Source organism: Ranitomeya variabilis, chromosome 2 (genome assembly GCF_051348905.1).
Source record: "Ranitomeya variabilis isolate aRanVar5 chromosome 2, aRanVar5.hap1, whole genome shotgun sequence".
Taxonomy (NCBI): Eukaryota; Metazoa; Chordata; class Amphibia; order Anura; family Dendrobatidae; genus Ranitomeya; species Ranitomeya variabilis.
In genome coordinates this window covers 578,308,740-578,327,990 of record NC_135233.1, presented here as the reverse complement: position 1 = coordinate 578,327,990, position 19,251 = coordinate 578,308,740, and the positions used below count along the sequence as shown (strand labels likewise).

Sequence of the window (19,251 nt, the reverse complement as noted above, 5' to 3'; positions counted from 1 at the left end):
TGTGGGGGTACTGCACTATACTGTGTGTGGGGGGACTGCACTATACTGTATTGTGTGTTTGCTGCACTATACTGTGTGTGGAGGGACTGCACCATTCTGTATTGTGTGTGTGTCTGCTGCACTATACTGGGTGTGGGGGGACTGCACTATACTGTGTGTGTGGGGGGGCTGTATTATACTGTGTGGAGGGACTGCACTATTCTATATTGTGTGTGTCTGCTGCACTATACTGTGTGCGGGAAGACTGCACTATACTGTATTGTGTGTTTGCTGCACTATACTGTGTGTGGGGGGACTGCATTATTCTGTATTGTGTGTGTCTGCTGCAATGTACTGGGTGTGGGGGGGGAACTGCACCATACTATGTGTGTGTGTGTGTGGGGGGGGCTGTATTATACTGTGTGTGGAGGGACTACACTATACTGTGTGGGGGGCTGTATTATACTGTGTGTTGGGGGCTGCATAATATAATAATTATTATTTTTATATAGCGCTAACATATTCCGCAGCGCTTTACAGTGCATTATACTGTGTGTGTAGGGTGGCTGCACTATACAGTGTGTGTGTTTGTGGATTATACTGTGTGTGGGGCTGCATTATACTCTGAGGGGACTGCATTATACTCTGAGGGGGCTGCTTTATACTCTGAGGGGACTGCATTATACTGTGTGTGGGGGGCTGCATTATACTCTGAAGGGCTGCATTATACTCTGAGGGGGCTGCTTTATACTCTGAGGAGACTGCATTATACTGTGTGTGAGGGGGGGCTGCATTATACTGTGTGTGGCTGCATTATACTCTGAGGTGGCTGCATTATACTCTGAAGAGCTGCATTATACTGTGTGTGGGGGGGGTGCATTATACTCTGAGGGGCTGCATTATACTCTATCAAGGACCATTGGGGGTGCATTATACTATATGTACTATATGGGACCTGCATTATACTGTATCGAGGACTATCTGTACCAATCATTCTTCCACAGCCAGAGTAAGGGTAGGTGCACATGGTCAGTAAACGCTGCGGGTTAGACGCTGCATACCTGTGCAGCGTCCAGATGTTATGGCATAGTAAATGGGATTTCAAGAAATCCCATAGCCACTATGCTTGCACAGACACCCGCAGAGACAGACATGCGGCGCGTCTTTCCAGACCGCAGCATGTCTGTTTATCTTGCGAAGACGCCAACCTCTGCAAGATAAATTTTACCTGGTACAATGTATAGGATGCGGTGAATCCGCACGATTCAATGAACACCTGGATTCACCTGCATTCAATAGCCGGCAGTCCTTTGGACAGAGCGGACATGTACTGCATCCAAGGCGCTGCCGATTCCTGAACGTGTGCACATACCCTACAGAGGCCGGGAAACAAGTGTCGAACGACTTCAATATTGTCTATTTTGCTCAATCCATCGCATAGCATGCTCGATAGCAGTTGGGGCCCCACTTTAAACTTTTGCCCAGGGCCCCACTTTGTCTAAAACCGGCCCTGGCAATGGAATGCCTAAAATGTATAGCATGTAACACAAAAACAATAGCTAATGACTCTATTTGTAAATCATAACTATCCTGCCGCCACCAAAAATGACAGACCTGCAGCCCCTCAGACCTCCACGCTCGCTTCACACCTCGTCACCCCCAGATGAAGCTATGGGCGAAACCATACCGCCCTACTTTAATTGAGATGAAAATGAGGGACAAAAAAAATCAGGAATCAGGACCGTTCCTGGACATATTGAACACCAGAAGCAGTGTCAACTTGTGGTAGGGGATGAGAGCGTCTGGAACAGGTTTTGTGTGAAAGACCAGGCCCGCGTTAAGCTTACACGACCTCCACCAGAAGAGTTGTACTCAAGAAGAGGCACAATACTTGGTCTTTTGTTGGAACTGTACACTATAGATGAGATGGGTAGTGGTGACTTCCCCATTAAGACCATGGCAAGGGCCAATCATAGGACTGAACATTATGGCGGATCTCTCCCAGGTCTCACGTTGAGGGGATACTTGGTTTTCCATTAACCATTTGTGTTAGGGCAATAGGGACTGTTGAATCACCCAATAAACTACTTGTAACACCACTTAAAGGGGAAATCCATTTTTTTGTAAGCTATGCCGTTTAATTCTTAATAATATCAGATATCATGTAGGACACATCATATATAACTATTATGCTGAATGTCTGTAAATGAGGATAATAATAAGCGCATAACAATATTGGCGCTGGAACTATTTAACTAGTGTAACACCACGCGGAAGGTTCCGCACGCCAGGCGGAGTAACACCTCACACATAACACCTCACACATAACACGACCAAGACAGAATAGCCACACCCAAGTGTTAGCACCGCCTACATATGCAAATGTACATGCTTCTTCCAATGGCGTTAGGCTCCCGCGCTTCGTCCCGTCCCCGGAAGTAGATTTTGTAGTGTACTAGGCTGCGGGGAGGGCGGTGTTTGGTGCACGCCGGTTGTGTGTACGCCGCCGTTGTAGCGGTACCATGGCGGCCCACGTAGGGCCCCGGGTACGGGCGCTGTACTCCTGCGAGCACTGGGAGATTGTGAAGCCGTCGGTGAGTGAGCTCTCCCGGGAGGTCCGTACAAACATTCTGTGTACAGTGAATGGATGCGGTAAAGTGCTCCCTAACCCCCCTGCTCTGAACATGCACTTGGTGAAGTCTCATGGAGTGCAGGTGAGACAATTCTGGGAAGTACCAAAAATCAACATTTAAAAGGGGGGTCGTAATAACAACGCATTCTATGGAGGAGCAGCAGATAACATTGTGATTTCATGGCTGCTCGTTGTCTACACGGGTGGCCTATTAGCTATTGCCCATCCATCCTGCCATCACCAGCCAGCAGAGATCTGGTGACTTACCATTGAAGCACCTTTTCCCTTCCAGCTGACTACATTGTTTCATTAAAAAAAAAAACTGCATTTTTTTTACATTCCTGTGTTATTCCTCCTGGAAATACATTGACAGCTGGGATGTAAAGGGGTTGTGTAGTTTTATTGAAAAAAAGGGGCTTAAGGGTTAATCCCTTAAGGATTCCTGGGGGTACGACATCTGGAATCCCCACCTGTTTGAGATAAATGGATTATCTGATTGGTTACCCCCTCAGCAGCGGGTGGCAGGGGAGCATCTTTTAGCAAAGGAATAAACTGTGACCTCAAGCCCACAGCTTAGTAATGGAGAAGCGTCTATAAGCCACCTATCCATTACTAATCCTATAGTTCTATGGTCAATAAACACACAGACAGAATAAAGTCCTTTAATAATCTTAATTTTCCATACTGCATTGCCTAATCCCCGAAGCCCTCTTTCTCCTTCAAAAAAAAAAAACACAAATACTCCCTGTCCGACATGGTCCAATGACCGAGTGTCCCATGACGAGTCCAGCTCTGCTACATCTGGATGCCTGTGGCTGAATGGTGGCATAATACCACCACCCAGCCTGACATCCAGACACAGCAGAGCTTGTAGATGACCACCGGAGATAACTGTCTCTGGCGGTCACCTGCACTGCAGTTCTCATGGTCAGCTGATTAAATAGCGAGAACTGCAGTGGACGCTAAAGGCCCCGTCTCACATAGCGAGATCGCTAGCGAGATCGCTGCTGAGTCACAAGTTTTGTGACGCAACAGCGACCTCAGTAGCGATCTCGCTATGTGTGACACGTACCAGCGATCAGGCCCCTGCTGCGAGATCGCTGGTCGTGTCAGAATGGCCTGGACCTTTTTTTGGTCGTTGAGGTCCGCTGACATCGCTGAATCGGTGTGTGTGACACCGATCCAGCGATGTCTTCACTGGTAACCAGGGTAAACATCGGGTTACTAAGCGCAGGGCCGCGCTTAGTAACCCGATGTTTACCCTGGTTACCAGCGTAAATGTAAAAAAAAAAAAACAGTACATACTCACCATCTGTTGCCCGTCAGGTCCCTTGCCGTCTGCTTCCTGCTCTGACTGCTGCCGTAAAGTGAGAGCACAGCACAGCAGTGACGTCACCGCTGCGCTCTGCTCTCACTGTACGGCGGCTCAGTCAGAGCAGGAAGCAGACGCCAAGGGACCTGACGGGCAACAGATGGTGAGTATGTAGTGTTTGTTTTTTTTTACATTTACGCTGGTAACCAGGGTAAACATCGGGTTACTAAGCGCGGCCCTGCGCTTAGTAACCCGATGTTTACCCTGGTTACCCGGTTGCTGCAGGGGGACTTCGGCATCGTTGAAGACAGTTTCAACGATGCCGAAGTCATTCCCCTGATCGTTGGTCGCTGGAGAGAGCTGTCTGTGTGACAGCTCCCCAGCGACCACACAGCGACGCTGCAGCGATCAGCATCGTTGTCTGTATCGCTGCAGCGTCGCTGTGTGAGACGGGGCCTTAACTTCCAGCTGTGGCACAAGGTAAGACATTATGTAAGTTAGTTCACATGTGTAGTAAGCTGCGTTTCCGCACTTACTACGCCTGTGAGTATAAAGATAATGCGCTTTTACCGCATCTAATGATAGTCTATGGGAAATTTACACTGTGTTCCAAATTATTATGCACAAAGAGTTTAGGAGTGATAAGGTTCGAATTTTTTTGTTTGTCATTTAAACTCATTGATGGTGATGTGTGTCAGGGCTCTTTATATCACTGAAAGCAATTGCAGATACCTGTGCAAATTAGTTTGGCAGGTGTGTCCAAATAAAGGCAAGACTACTTAAGAAGGCTGTTCCACATTATTAAAGCGAACCTGTCACCCCCAAAATTGATGGTGAGGTAAGCTCACCGGCATCAGGGGCTTATCTACAGCATTCTGTAATGCTGTAGATAAGCCGCCGATGTTACCTGAAAGAGGGAAAAAAAGAGGTTATAATATACTCACCCAGGGGCGGTCCCGCTGCTGGTTCGCGGTCAAATGGGTGTCTCCGGTCCGCTCCGGCGCCTCCCATCTTCATTCCATGATGTCCTCTTCTGGTCTTCACACCGCGGCTTCGGCGCAGGCGTACTTTGTCTGCCCTGTTGAGAGCAAAGTACTGCAGTGCGCAGGCGCCGGGCCTCTCTGACCTTACCGGCGCCTGTGCACTGCAGTACTTTGCTCTGCCCTTAACAGGGCAGACAAAGTACGCCTGCGCCGAAGCCGCGGTGTGAAGACCAGAAGAGGACATCATGGAATGAAGATGAGAGGCGCTATACCGGACCTGAGACACCCATCGGAGCGGGACCGCCCCTGGGTGAGTATAATCTAACATCTTTTTCTTCTCTTTCAGGTAACATCGGCGGCTTATCTACAGCATTACAGAATGCTGTAGATAAGCCCCTGATGACGGTGAGCTTAGCTCACCATCGATTTTGGGGGTGACAGGTTCGCTTTAAGCAGCCTACATTTTTTGCCAAAATGGGAAAGAAAAAGGATGTGTCGACTGCTGAGAAGCAACAAATTGTGGAGTATTTAGGTCAAGGCATGACTACAATCAACATTGCCAAGACACTTCATCGTGATCATCGCACAATCAAGAAGTATGTAGCTGATTCCCAGCACACACGTGTGCGTGCTGATGAGGAAAAATTGAGGACTCTTTCCAACAGGCAATTGCGTAAGGTTAAAAGAGCAGCTGCAAAAATGCCTTGTCATAGCAGCAGACAAGTTTTTGAAGCTGCTGGTGCCTCCAATGTCCCCAGAACAACAAGATGCAGGGTCCTTCAGAGGTGCGTAAGCCATCCTGTCGACCACCTCTATCCACTGCACACAAGCAGAAACGACTCCAGTGGGCCAAACGATACATGAAGACTGACTTCCAAACTGTTTTGTTCCAAGATGAGTGCCGTGCAACGCTCGATGGTCCAGATGGATGGAGTGGAGGATAGCTGGTTGATGGACACCCCATGAAAACGCGGCTAAGGCGCCAACAAGGAGGAGGTGGAGTAATGTTTTGGGCTGGAATCATGGGGAGAGAGATTGTCGGCCCCTTTATGATCCCTGAAGGGGTAAAGATGAACTCCATAATCTATGTGGAGTTTCTAAAACAACACTTCCTTCCATGGTTCAAGTGGAAGAACCGTGCTTTCCGCAGCAAGATCATTTTCATGCATGATAATGCACCGTCTCATGCTGCAAAAAACACATCTGCATCTCTGGCTGCTATGGGCATAAAAGAGGACAAACTTATGGTGTGGCCACCATCTTCCCCTGACCTCAACCCCATTGAGAACCTCTGGAGCATCATCAAAAGGAGTGTCTATGATGGCGGGAGGCAGTTCACATCTAAGCAACAGCTCTGGGAGGGTATTCTGTCCACATGCAAAACAATTGAAGCAGAAACCATCCAAAAACTGACAAATTCAATGGACGAGAGAGTTCAGAAGCTTCTTTCGAACAAGGGGTCCTATGTGCAAATGTAACATCACCTAGAATAAAGTTTTCACTTGAAAACTGTTTGATTTCATTTTGTAATAAGCTGATAATGCTTATAACTTCACAATTGACCATTTTTTGTTCAAAATAAAAAAAAAAGGTTGAAAACTCTGCTGTGCATAATAATTTGGAACATGCATTTTGAGTGTTAATTTTTTTTAAAAAAATACTGTTTTCATAGGCAGTTTGTTCCAAAACATTGCAATTATACTAGAATAGTAGATGACTGGAAAATAACTGACTGCAATTCAGATAGGTAATTTAGAGAAAATATGAGGAAATATTATTTGCATAATAATTTGGAACACAGTGTATGTTGTGGAGATGGAGCGTCTCCGCAACTTAAATAGACTTAGTCTCTGAACGCATAGTGGAGATGGGATTTCTTGAAATCCCATCCACTATGCTGTAACATCTGGCCACTGCGGGTTTGATGCTGCGGCTGTACGCAGCATCAAACCCACAGCATCTACTGACCGTAGAAACATACCCTAAAAATTTGTATATTGATCTTGTTGACACTATCATTTTTCGGAGCTAGGATAACCCTTTCACACAGCCAGCCAGACTTGTGAATGTGACCTTTATACACAGCCTCATACTGCAGCAGCACCTCACTTCTCTCATTTGCCCCTCACTCGCATTCTCCACTATTGTAGAAACCTGAAGAAGGGGTGGCACAGAAATTAATGATCATGAAGCTCAATGCTCCAGTGTCTCCAGAGATCCCTTACTGGTAGTACAGTGACCAGAATGAATTGCTAAGAAGAGACATATTGGCTCACTCAGCCTAAATGTTACATACAGTCATGGCCAAAAGTATTGACACCCCTGCAATTCTGTCAGATAATACTCAGTTTCTTCCTGAAAATGATTGCAAACACAAATTCTTTAGTATTATTATCTTCATTTAATTTGTCTTAAATGAAAAAACACAAAAGAGAATGAAGCAAAAAGCAAAACATTGATCATTTCACACAAAACTCCAAAAATGGGCCAGACAAAAGTATTGGCACCCTCAGCCTAATACTTGGTTGCACAACCTTTAGCCAAAATAACTGCGACCAACCGCTTCCGGTAACCATCAATGAGATTCTTACAATGCTCTGCTGGAATTTTAGACCATTCTTCTTTGGCAAACTGCTCCAGGTCCCTGATATTTGAAGGGTGCCTTCTCCAAACTGCCATTTTTAGATCTCTCCACAGGTGTTCTATGGGATTCAGGTCTGGACTCATTGCTGGCCACCTTAGAAGTCTCCAGTGCTTTCTCTCAAACCATTTTCTAGTGCTTTTTGAAGTGTGTTTTGGGTCATTGTCCTGCTGGAAGACCCATGACCTCTGAGGGAGACCCAGCTTTCTCACACTGGGCCATACATCATGCTGCAAAATTTGTTGGTAGTCTTCAGACTTCATAATGCCACGCACATGGTCAAGCAGTCCAGTGCCAGAGGCAGCAAAGCAACCCCAAAACATCAGGGAACCTCCACCATGTTTGACTGTAGGGATCGTGTTCTTTTCTTTGAATGCCTCTTTTTTTTTCTCCTGTAAACTTTATGTTGATGCCTTTGCCCAAAAAGCTCTACTTTTGTCTCATCTGACCAGAGAACATTCTTCCAAAACATTTTAGGCTTTTTCAGGTAAGTTTTGGCAAACTCCAGCCTGGCCTTTTTATGTCTCGGGGTAAGAAGTGGGGTCTTCCTGGGTCTCCTACCATACATTCCCTTTTCATTCAGACGCCGATGGATAGTACGGGTTGACACTGCTGTACCCTCGGACTGCAGGGCAGCTTGAACTTGTTTGGATGTTAGTCGAGGTTCTTTATCCAACATCCGCACAATCTTGCGTTGAAATCTCTTGTCAATTTTTCTTTTCCGTCCACATCTAGGGAGGTTAGCCACAGTGCCATGGGCTTTAAACTTCTTGATGACACTGTGCACGGTAGACACAGGAACATTCAGGTCTTTGGAGATGGACTTGTAGCCTTGAGATTGCTCATGCTTCCTCACAATTTGGTTTCTCAAGTCCTCAGACAGTTCTTTGGTCTTCTTTCTTTTCTCCATGCTCCAATGTGGTACACACAAGGACACAGGACAGAGGTTGAGTCAACTTTAATCCATGTCAACTGGCTGCAAGTGTGATTTAGTTATTGCCAACACCTGTTAGGTGCCACAGGTAAGTTACAGGTGCTGTTAATAACACAAATTAGAGAAGCATCACATGATTTTTCCAACAGTGCCAATACTTTTGTCCACCCCCTTTTTTATGTTTGGTGTGGAATTATAGCCAATTTGGCTTTAGGACAATTCTTTTTGTGTTTTTTTTTTTTTTTTTCATTTAAGACAAATTAAATGAAGATAATACGAAAGAATTTGTGTTTGCAATCATTTTCAGGAAGAAACTGAGTATTGTCTGACAGAGTTGCAGAGGTGTCAATACTTTTGGCCATGACTGTATGTAGTAATAAAAGCTTTTGGAGAGCAGATGCAGAATAATGCACTGGCCCCAGCAAGGAAAATGAAGCTGGGAAATGTTATTCGTGTGTGCTAGAAATATTGGAAATCCTTGGCAGTCTGGTACTGATGTTGGCAGCATGCATGGGTGAATCTAGTGCAGGCCTCCACAACATATGGCTGGTCAGATGATGTGAAGCCCACAGAGTTCTCCTGGAGACACCACTCCTTCCCATATTCAAATGTAGTCACGTCTTTCAGACTGAACTGCAACTCCCAACATCTCCTTACTATTAAGGACATGCTGGGAATTGTGGTTTCAAGCAATACAGATGTACGTGGGTTTGACCTTAGATTACAATTGTTCACTGTACTGATCTTGGCACTGCACTCATGTACTGATAGAGGTTCTTTCACTGCATTCTATACGGAGGATATTTCTGGTGCTGCGTTCATGTACTAACTGTTTGTCTCTGCATTCATGTACTGACGATGGTTCTGAGCTTGTACACATGTAGCAATCAATCCATAACTTCTTTCCTGGCCATGTGAAAACTTAGTGTCAAAGCGTAGAGATTTGAGATTATGAAGAGGATTTGGTGCTTTCTGGTCCAAAAAAACCTCAGTTTAAGTTGGCATATGTTCACACAGATTTATTTTTTTTTTTTTAGCAGAAACTCTCCAAATCCTTATCAAATACTCAACATTTGGTTCTGGTGATGTATTAATGTACTGGTGGTGGTTCTGGTGATGTATTCATGTAACTAGCCATTTAAAAAAAATGTTGCTGCTCTTATTGGTTCAGAAAGGCAATGTGGCCTTTGGACAAAAAAATATGTTGTGCACTCTTGATCTAGTGCATGGTGCTCATGATGAACGATGTTAGAGATTCTGACTAAAGATATGGGTTGTTCACTTCTGGGGACTTTATTTTTACTTGCATGTATTTGGTGTTTAAAAATCACTTTTTTTGGAATTTGGTTTCATTAAAAAGTGTGGTTGCTTTTAAAGACTTTTTGTCTCGCTGCCCTTTCAACTTTGCTGTGGTCATAAATTAACTGAGAGGAGCTCAGAAAAAGACAGACATGAGTTACAAACTCACCTTCAGACCATCCAAAAGGAGCTCGGACAGATTCTCGGTTATCTCATTCTGCAGCTGGCAATAGACTGTGCGAGACGCAGGCTATAGAAGGCAAACAGTGCAAAATATTGAATGAAACCCAATGCCCCCAAAATTATTTAGCTGAAATTACTGTATTTTGCGAATTAGAAGACACACATATGGCAATTTGGGACATGAGGAAATTAGAGCGGGTTCTGAAAGGGGGCATAGATTAGCCCCCATTATAGTACCAAATTTTGAGGAGCAAAATGGGGGGGGGATTTTTTTTTTAATGGTGGTGCGCTTTTACGGCAGCTTATCAGGAGGGCGGCTGCGGTGGAGCACGGTCCCAGGAGCAGGGTTGCTGCTGTAAGAAGCTGCCAGCAGCTCCCAAGATCTCAATCTGCGCATGTTCCGTCTCTGATGGCCATTTTCCCCAAATGCATCACAATGAAAAAGATGAGAAGTGTGGGGACTCCCCCAAACAGGGACTCCCCCCCCCAACATTTCCTGAAAGGCCAGAGCGCTCCGCAGCATTGCACCGCCAAACAACTTCCTCCTCAACCACCACCAACTTCTTACAGGAGTGACCCCGCTCAACTGCACCCACCCACCTCCACTCCCCTGGCAAGCTACATACGGATTATAAGACTCCCGCCCCTCCCCCTCCTGATTTTGATCAGTCAGATCTGTCGACAGAACGGTATGGAGACAGAAGCTGAGCAGAATTATATATAGGTGTGATGAACATTAAATATTTTATTAATTTGAAGTCCCTAGTGTTTATACATAGGAGTCCAGTGGGCAATCCTACAAGTGATTGACAGCTACCTCTGCATGCTCAAGGACCACCCACTGGACTCATGCATTCAGGGACCGCCCACTGGACTCAGGTGAATACAAGCACCTGGGATGTCAATGACTAAAATACAGGTTTTACTGAAAACATTTCCAACAAAAGTGTCTCAATCTGATCAGCTCCCCCTACAGATTAGATGTCATCTTCAACATGACAGGTTCCTTTTTAAGGAAAAAGTAGAGAGGAGCTGAATACGCTTTTAGTGCCGTTGCCACTTTAAATTCCCCAACAGTCTTACTTAATACAGTTGTGGCCAAAAGTATTGACACCCCTGCAATTCTGTCAGATAATACTCCGTTTCTTCCTGAAAATGATTGCAAACACAAATTCTTTGTTATTATCTTCATTTAATTTGTCTTAAATAAAAAAAAAAAAACACAAAGAATTGTCCTAAAGCCAAATTGGATATAATTCCACACCAAACATAAAAAATGGGGTGGACAAAAGTATTGGCACTGTTCGAAAAATCATGTGATGCTTCTCTAATTTGTGTAATTCTCAGCACCTGTAACTTACCTGTGGCACCTAACAGGTGTTGGCAATAACTAAATCACACTTGCAGCCAATTGACATGGATTAAAGCTGACTCAACCTCTGTCCTGTGTCCTTGTGTGTACCACATTGAGCATGGAAATCACACTTGCAGCCAGTTGACATGGATTAAAGCTGACTCAACCTCTGTCCTGTGTCCTTGTGTGTACCACATTGAGCATGGAGAAAAGAAAGAAGACCAAAGAACTGTCCGAGGACTTGAGAAACCAAATTGTGAGGGAGCATGAGCAATCTCAAAGCTACAAGTCCATTTCCAAAGACCTGAATGTTCCTGTGTCTAACATGCGCAGTGTCATCAAGAAGTTTAAAGCCCATGGCACTGTGGCTAACCTCCTTAGATGTGGACGGAAAAGATTGACAAGAGATTTCAACGCAAGATTGTGCGGATGTTGGATAAAGAACCTCGACTAACATCCAAACAAGTTCAAGCTGCCCTGCAGTCCGAGGGTACAACTGTGTCAACCCGTACTATCCGTCGGCGTCTGAATGAAAATGGACTGTATGGTAGGAGACCCAGGAAGACCCCACTTCTTACCCCGAGACATAAAAAAGCCAGGCTGGAGTTTGCCAAAACTTACCTGAAAGCCTAAAACGTTTTGGAAGAATGTTCTCTGGTCAGATGAGACAAAAGTAGAGCTTTTTGGGCAAAAGCATCAACATAGAGTTTACAGGAGAAAAAAAGAGGCATTCAAAGAAAAGAGCAGTCCCTACAGTCAAACATGGAGGAGGTTCCCTGATGTTTTGGGGTTGCTTTGTTGCCACTGGACTGCTTGACCGTGTGCATGGCATTATGAAGTCTGAAGACTACCAACAAATTTTGCAGCATAATGTAGGGCCCAGTGTGAGAAAGCTGGGTCTCCCTCAGAGGCCACAGGTCTTCCAGCAGGACATTGACCCAAAACGCACTTCAAAAAGCACTAGAAAATGGTTTGAGAGAAAGCACTTGGAGACTTCTAAGGTGGCCAGCAATGAGTCCAGACCTGAATCCCATAGAACACCTGTGGAGAGATCTAAAAATGGCAGTTTGGAGAAGGCACCCTTCAAATATCAGGGACCTGGAGCAGTTTGCCAAAGAAGAGTGGTCTAAAATTCCAGCAGAGCATTGTAAGAAACTCATTGATGGTTACCGGAAGCGGTTGGTTGCAGTTATTTTGGCTAAAGGTTGTGCAACCAAGTATTAGGCTTTTTCGTTAGGATAGGCAATCGGTATTCTGATCCTGGAAACCTGATTTAAAGGGTCTGGCTATAGGACCCTCCTATTACATGACGCTCATCCAGATGAGCTGGTAGTGTTTGTGGTTAAACATGGTTTGCTAGAGTGGGAATTGCATGTGAATAAAGGTTGTCCTCTTTACAGCCCCTGTAAACTTAGTATTATATCTTTTATCTTTTTCCCTCAGCATAGTAAAGGTACCGTCACATTAAGCGACGCTGCAGCGATAGCGACAGCGATGCCGATCGCTGCAGCGTCGCTGTTTGGTCGCTGGAGAGCTGTCACACAGACCGCTCTCCAGCGACCAACGATGCCGAGGTCCCCGGGTAACCAGGGTAAGCATCGGGTTGCTAAGCGCGGGCCGCGCTTAGTAACCCGATGTTTACCCTGGTTACCAGCGTAAAAGTTAAAAAAACAAACAGCACATACTCACCAGCGCGTCCCCCAGCGTCTGCTTCCTGACACTGACTGAGCTCCGGCCCTAACAGCACAGCGGTGACGTCACCGCTGTGCTTTCACTTTCAGTTTAGGGCCGGCGCTCAGTCAGTGTCAGGAAGCAGATGCTGGGGGACGCGCTGGTGAGTATGTGCTGTTTGTTTTTTTAACTTTTACGCTGGTAACCAGGGTAAACATCGGGTTACTAAGCGCGGCCCTGCGCTTAGTAACCCGATGTTTACCCTGGTTACCAGTGTAAAATATCGCTGGTATCCTTGCTTTTGCTGTCAAACACGGCGATACACAGCGACCTAGCGACCAAATAAAGTGCAGACCTTCTAGCAGCGACCAGCAATTTCACAGCGGGATCCAGATCGCTGCTGCGTGTCAAATACAGCGATATCGCTATCCAGGTCGCTGCAACGTCACGGATCGCTGGCGATATCGCCTAGTGTGACGGTACCTTTAGTGTCCTTCTGACACCCTTGAACATTCTCGGCTCATTGATGGTCACCATCTGCTGCTGCTTCTCATCTAGGGAGTTTCTTAATTTGTGCTTTCGGAAGTCCCCTAAGTCTGTTCCCCTCCGGAGCAGGTGTACGGCGTTGCCTGGTGCCATCAGATCTGTTCCGGCACACCGTATAATGTGCCTGACATTTTATGCCATGCTGAACAAGATGCATTTTATTTTTTAAACTGTTGTTCTGTTTCTTATGACTTTTTTTTTTTTTTTTCTTTTGCAGGATGGAATAACAAATCCCACATTACGGAAAGATTTAAAGGCTTCCCAGAAGCTGTACTGCTGTCCGATAGAGGGATGCCCGCGAGGAACCAACCGGCCTTTCTCACAGTTCTCCCGTGTAAAGCAGGTAGGCTTTCTGCTCACAAAATCTGAGATGTGCAAGCATCGGACCACACATTTTTAGGGTTTGCATGTTCAACACTCAAAACAAAAAAAAAAAAGATAGGGTGAAGTATGAAGCAATCTCGCCCCTTATTGTTAAATTTGTTCCCCCCCCCTTGTCATCAGAGCATGAATTCCTTGGGTCCCATCCTACAGTAGATCCTCCTCCTTCCACCATAATGTAAAAAATAAACCACAGATGGGATGCTCTTTAGAATTTCATATTTTTTTCCCTTTGTTTGATCTTAACATAACCTTACTTATCACAGCACTTCATGAAAATGCACGCGGAAAAGAAGCACAAATGTGACAAATGTGGAAATTCATACGGCACCGAGTGGGACCTGAAGCGGCATATTGGCTACTGTGGGAAGACGTTCAGGTGCACGTGTGGCTGTCCTTATGCCAGCAGAACGGCTCTGTTATCACATACCCACAGGATGGGTCACGAGATTCCTGTCGAACACAGGTAAAAGATTTGTATGCAAGATTATTATTTAAGGGCCTTCAGCTCGATCTCGAGCCACGTCAACTTGATGGATGAACGCTTTGTAGGAAGATCGATCTTATGCAAGCCTAGATAGGTCCACCATCTTATCTGTGGTCTTGATAGTATGAAGCCATCGGGTTGTTAGTCTTGGTATTCTCCTTGTTCCTTCTATTGTTCTGACCATGATGTCCTTCTCCAGTGATTGCGCTCTTCGTATGTGTCCAAAGTAGGCAAGTCGTAGCTCGATTTGTTCCAAAATTGATTTGTTTGTTCTCTCCATCCATGGTATTGATAACATCCTTCTCCAGCATCACATTTTGTTGGTGTTGATTTTTCTTCTGTTTTCTTTATCGTCCAGGTTTCGAATCCATATGTTACTACAGAAAAGACCAGACTAAAACTTTTTTTTTTTTTCAAATTTGGGTAACTTCAAACATTTCACACTTGTTGCAGACACTTTCCGTAACAAATCCGGAAGTTGGCAGATCAAATGTCCCTGTGGATGTGAGCCGTATTTATAAAAAGGTTCAGACCTAAGTGGTGGAATTATGGAAATCGCAGAATGTATAAACATGTTAGTGATCTACAAATGATGAAAAAATGGAAACAAAACATCTGGATTCATGCAGTATTAGCGGCACCTACTGAAATCTCTGCACTAATATCTTCGGTTGCTATCAATGAGGTTATTAATGATTGAGAAGTTCTGCCTTGCTGAGTGCACTTGGGCAAATCATCAAAGTCCATGCTGTGAGAGATGGGAGACAAGTCCAGAGACTTTGCAGGTTACGGTTGCACATTTAGGTCATGCAGGAGACTTACAGTAAAATGAGCTACATGCGGCTTGGTGTTGTAATGTTAAAAGAAAAAAAATCTGGAAAAATGGCAGTACCACTGGCTTTCCCCATTACCCAGATCAATGTAATGCCAAGTGTACGTGGAATGAGGATTAGAGATGTCTGGCTACCGTACATTATCCCACACCATAATCCTGGGGAGTAGGACCGGTGTGACGCTCCCTCTAGAAGGCCTCTTCGTGGTGTTGCACACATGATGTCCAGACCAATATCTGTTTAATTAGCGCATCAAAGACAAGAACAGGACTTGTGAGAATAGTCCTCCATTGCCATTGTGCTCTGCACCATGATAGCCTTTGAGAGCAGTGGTGCGAGTTCCATTAAGATGCCTTCTCCATGGAACATTGCACCAGTCCTGCTCCCATGATTATGGTGTAGGGTGGTGGCATAATATACGATAGCTGGACCCCTTCTTCAGACCAGGTACACCAACACCTCGGCATTATGTGGATTTGGTCATGGAATCCGTTGTATGGCCATTTATCCAAAGTGTCCCAGTAGCTGTTTTTCAGCATGACACTGCCGTGTTGCTTGTGCTACTGTGTGCAGCCAGCAGCTTAAACGTGCTACTATCATTTGCATTGTCTCTGGACTTGTCTCCCATCGAGCACATCTGGGACGTCATTGGTCGGTGATTACACAGGAGCTGCCAGCAGCGGATCTTGATGATTTGCCCAAGTGCATTCAGCGTGGCAGAACCTTCCTTAGACAACCATTAATAACCTCATTAATGGCAACCAAGGCTGTAAGTGCTGGGGTTTCTGCTCGTGGTGCACATACCCTTTGCTGAATAAATCCAATTGTTTTTGAAAACTCCTATTTTTTTTTTCTCATAATCTGTATATCATTAATATCTCCATCCTGTGATTTCCAGAATTTCCCGTTTTTTTTTTTGTTTGTTTTTTTCCTTCTTGATGTTGCAATGCCATTGTGTTACTTTTGAATATTTTAGCAACCCATACTTGACTGAGAAAAATTTGTAATGAACCTGCATTACATTCAGACAAAATCGACATGCCACTGATTGAAAAATATAGGTAACTACATATTTATTTCTGGTTTGCTTGCAGAGATCCACCTGTAAAGAAGCGTAAACTTGAAGCATCTAAGCAACATCAGAAAACTGTGATAGAGCAGCCCACCGTGTCCACAGCCACCACACACATCAGCCAGCAGGTGGCCGACATAAAGGCACTTGCCACAAATGAAACATACCAGAGTTCCCATGTGACCGACATCCCTTGCATCCAGTCAAACCAAGCACAAAAGCTTCTTTTACCAAAACTGACCTTAATTAAGCTACCCGTGGTGCAACTGACCCATCTGCCTGTCTTAGTGTCATCTGCAGAGTGCTCAATGAAGCCCATGATGGTGGCTGTTAATAATCGAGGATCGGTAATGAGTACAGTACAGATATTGCCTCCATATAACGGGACTGTTCTTTCTGGCATCAATACTGACGCTTCCTTATCGAGTAGTTCTGTAAATACGTATGTGCAGGTCAATATGGAAGCATCCCAGCCCCCTATTTCCAACACTGTGATTACAAAAACCAGAACGACGTCTGATGTTCAAACAGACTTGTCGTTCTTCTCGCCTAATATGTTGTCAAATAATTCTTGGACCTCTCCTGAATCTTGCGTGTCATCTTTTTCTCAGACAGACTTGTCAATCAGTGCCCAAATGTCTCTACCTATTAGTGTCGAGACTCAGACGCTTCATGAAAGTGCTGCTTTTCCCACCAAATCTCTGTCGGAGGCCTCCATTAATCCTGGTGGAGCTTACGGAATTTCTCGGGAAACCCAAACTAACACTATGTTGAGAGACAACCCACTCCTGGTGGACCAGTCTGTCATGTGTGACAGTATCTTCACCAGTGCTAGCTCTCTTTACACCGTATCTACACAAACAAACCAGGCGGGCCAAGCTTATATTTCAGGAGCCTTGGGACAAAACCTTCTGGAAACCAGTAACCTCAAAGACCTAAGGGTGGAGGAGATTAAGCCAACCTCTTTCATGAATTTTAACACTCAAAATGGGACATTCCCACCACAAAACATGATCGATAACCAAACCCAAACCATGGAACTTTTGAGCGATCTGGAAAAGATCTTGTCGGACAACATTTCTGGCCAGTCCATGTCTGGTGGAGACCATAACCTGTCGTCTAATTGTAACCAGAACCCAAGTCTAGATTTCGACATAGACGAGTTCTTTTCAGCCTCAAACATCCAGACGCAGACGGACGAAAGTGTGTTGGGCAACCTCAATTCTGAATACTTGGATATTGAAACGCAGACGGACTTCTTGTTTTCCAACGATTCAGTCCAGCCCTTCACGAACAAGGGAAACTCCAACCTTCTTGGCATGGAAATGTTTGATACGCAAACCCAAACTGACCTCAACTACTTTCTTGACAATAGTTCTCATTTGCGTCTAGGGAACATCCTGAAGCAATCTAGTTTCTCGATGAGCACGGATTCTTCAGATGCTGAGAGCCACACAGATGCGACCAGCAAACCGCTGACTTGCCCCAGCCTCGAGAGTAATGTGCAGCTGAACTGTGCCGAAACACAGACTACTGACAGCTCCTTTGATACTCTCGGAAGTCTCTTCTTGACTAGTAACGAGACCCAGACTGCAATGGACGACTTTCTCCTGGCTGACCTGGCATGGAATACAATGGAGTCTCAGTTCAGCTCGGTGGAGACACAGACTTGTGAGGAGAGGTTCTCTTTATTCTCGGGGAAATCTGACAACTGAGCACTTGACCCCCAAACTAATTGTGCCGATAGCAGCGAATGGACACTACATCCCTACTCCCTATATTTATTGGTTTATCCATGCACGTCTTCATGTAGCCTGCTAAACAAGCCATCCTATGTTCCGCACCCACCATGAAATGCGGCAGCACCTGCATGGCACACAAACTACTACAGCCTACTGAATGATGCAATGCTATTTTTACAGTGATTCTGAAATGCATGTGTAATTGTACATCATACTTGTAGGCGGCCGGCTACTTCTGTAGATTGATGATGACACACGGAAAAGCACTTTATTCATTTGGTTTTCATTGTAAATTATTTACACTGTGATAAAGAATATCTGTGAAATCTTTTCTGTTTTTTTGTGTATGCAGGGAAAGTATACAAAATCTAATGAAAGGGCAGGTATTTTCAATTTGCAACATGTTCTTCGCTATTCCTGCGCCAATTATATTTGCCTGCGCTAATTATATTTGCCTGCATATTAACCTTTATCACAGGTAAATAGCACTACAGACTGATCCAGATTGTCAAGAAATTTACGTTTTGTTTTTTTTTCCTCCTTCCTTCAAGAAAGCTCTAACGTGTCTATAGTCCAGACACGACTTAGGACAGTCTTTGGGTCCATGCAGCCTCCAAACTCGATGCCTTTTTGATTTTAATGTTACATTAAGCGCAGACAATTCTAAATATGTAAAAAATGTAAATTATTGCAGGACGGGCTTGATTTAGGAAAACGCACCAAAAAATGCATTGATCAAATAATTTTATATCGCAGCGAAAACAAAAGTTGTGAACACGTCATGTGTACGCCAAAAAAAGTTGTCAAGAAGTAATCACACACAGATTTTGAGCCATAGGTTAAAAACAAAACAAAAAAAACCTTGACCATTCCTTTAAAAAGAAAAAAGGCAGGTGGTTGTTAATGGAGGAAATGATCTGCCTGATCTACCTGGCAAAGAGCGGCCACCAGTTGCTCCGTTTTAACAGAGCAGCTCTTAGGCCGGGGACACACACAACGTATAAAAAAAGGTCCGTTTTTCACGGACGAGAATCGCACAAATGTTTCCAAAACAGTGATCCGTGTGCAGTGCGAGGATGCGATTTCCTCACATCAAATGATCCCTTTGACATCCGTGTGTCATCCGTATGCCGAGATTCTCGCAGGCTTGCAAAACCGACATCTAATGGATTTATGTGCTCAAATGTTCGTTAAAACAGATA

The 19,251-nt window shown here is 44.8% G+C and overlaps 1 protein-coding gene across 2 annotated transcripts; it reads left to right on the top strand.

Moving 5' to 3' along the window:
- Positions 1–2,392: 2,392 nt before the first annotated feature.
- On the top strand, positions 2,393–18,375 carry ATMIN (ATM interactor). 2 transcript variants are annotated; one of them, XM_077288336.1, is made up of 4 exons: positions 2,393–2,573; positions 13,752–13,877; positions 14,182–14,381; positions 16,330–18,375. In XM_077288336.1, exons 1-4 carry the CDS (start codon positions 2,502–2,504, stop codon positions 18,020–18,022), a joined length of 2,091 nt encoding a protein of 696 aa, XP_077144451.1. In that variant the 5' UTR covers positions 2,393–2,501; the 3' UTR covers positions 18,023–18,375. The 2 variants fall into 2 exon arrangements, with proteins under 2 accessions (XP_077144451.1, XP_077144450.1); XM_077288335.1 differs by having other exon boundaries at positions 2,393–2,693.
- The last annotated feature ends 876 nt before the right edge of the window (positions 18,376–19,251 follow it).

Excerpts from the sequence above, each read along its gene's own strand:
- ATMIN (XM_077288335.1), top strand. The coding sequence starts at position 2,502 with ATGGCGGCCCACGTAGGGCCCCGGGTACGGGCGCTGTACTCCTGCGAG. Across the intron at positions 2,694-13,751 it reads TGAAGTCTCATGGAGTGCAG|GATGGAATAACAAATCCCAC; the intron begins GTGAGACAATTC and ends TTTCTTTTGCAG. Across the intron at positions 14,382-16,329 it reads GAGATTCCTGTCGAACACAG|AGATCCACCTGTAAAGAAGC; the intron begins GTAAAAGATTTG and ends GTTTGCTTGCAG.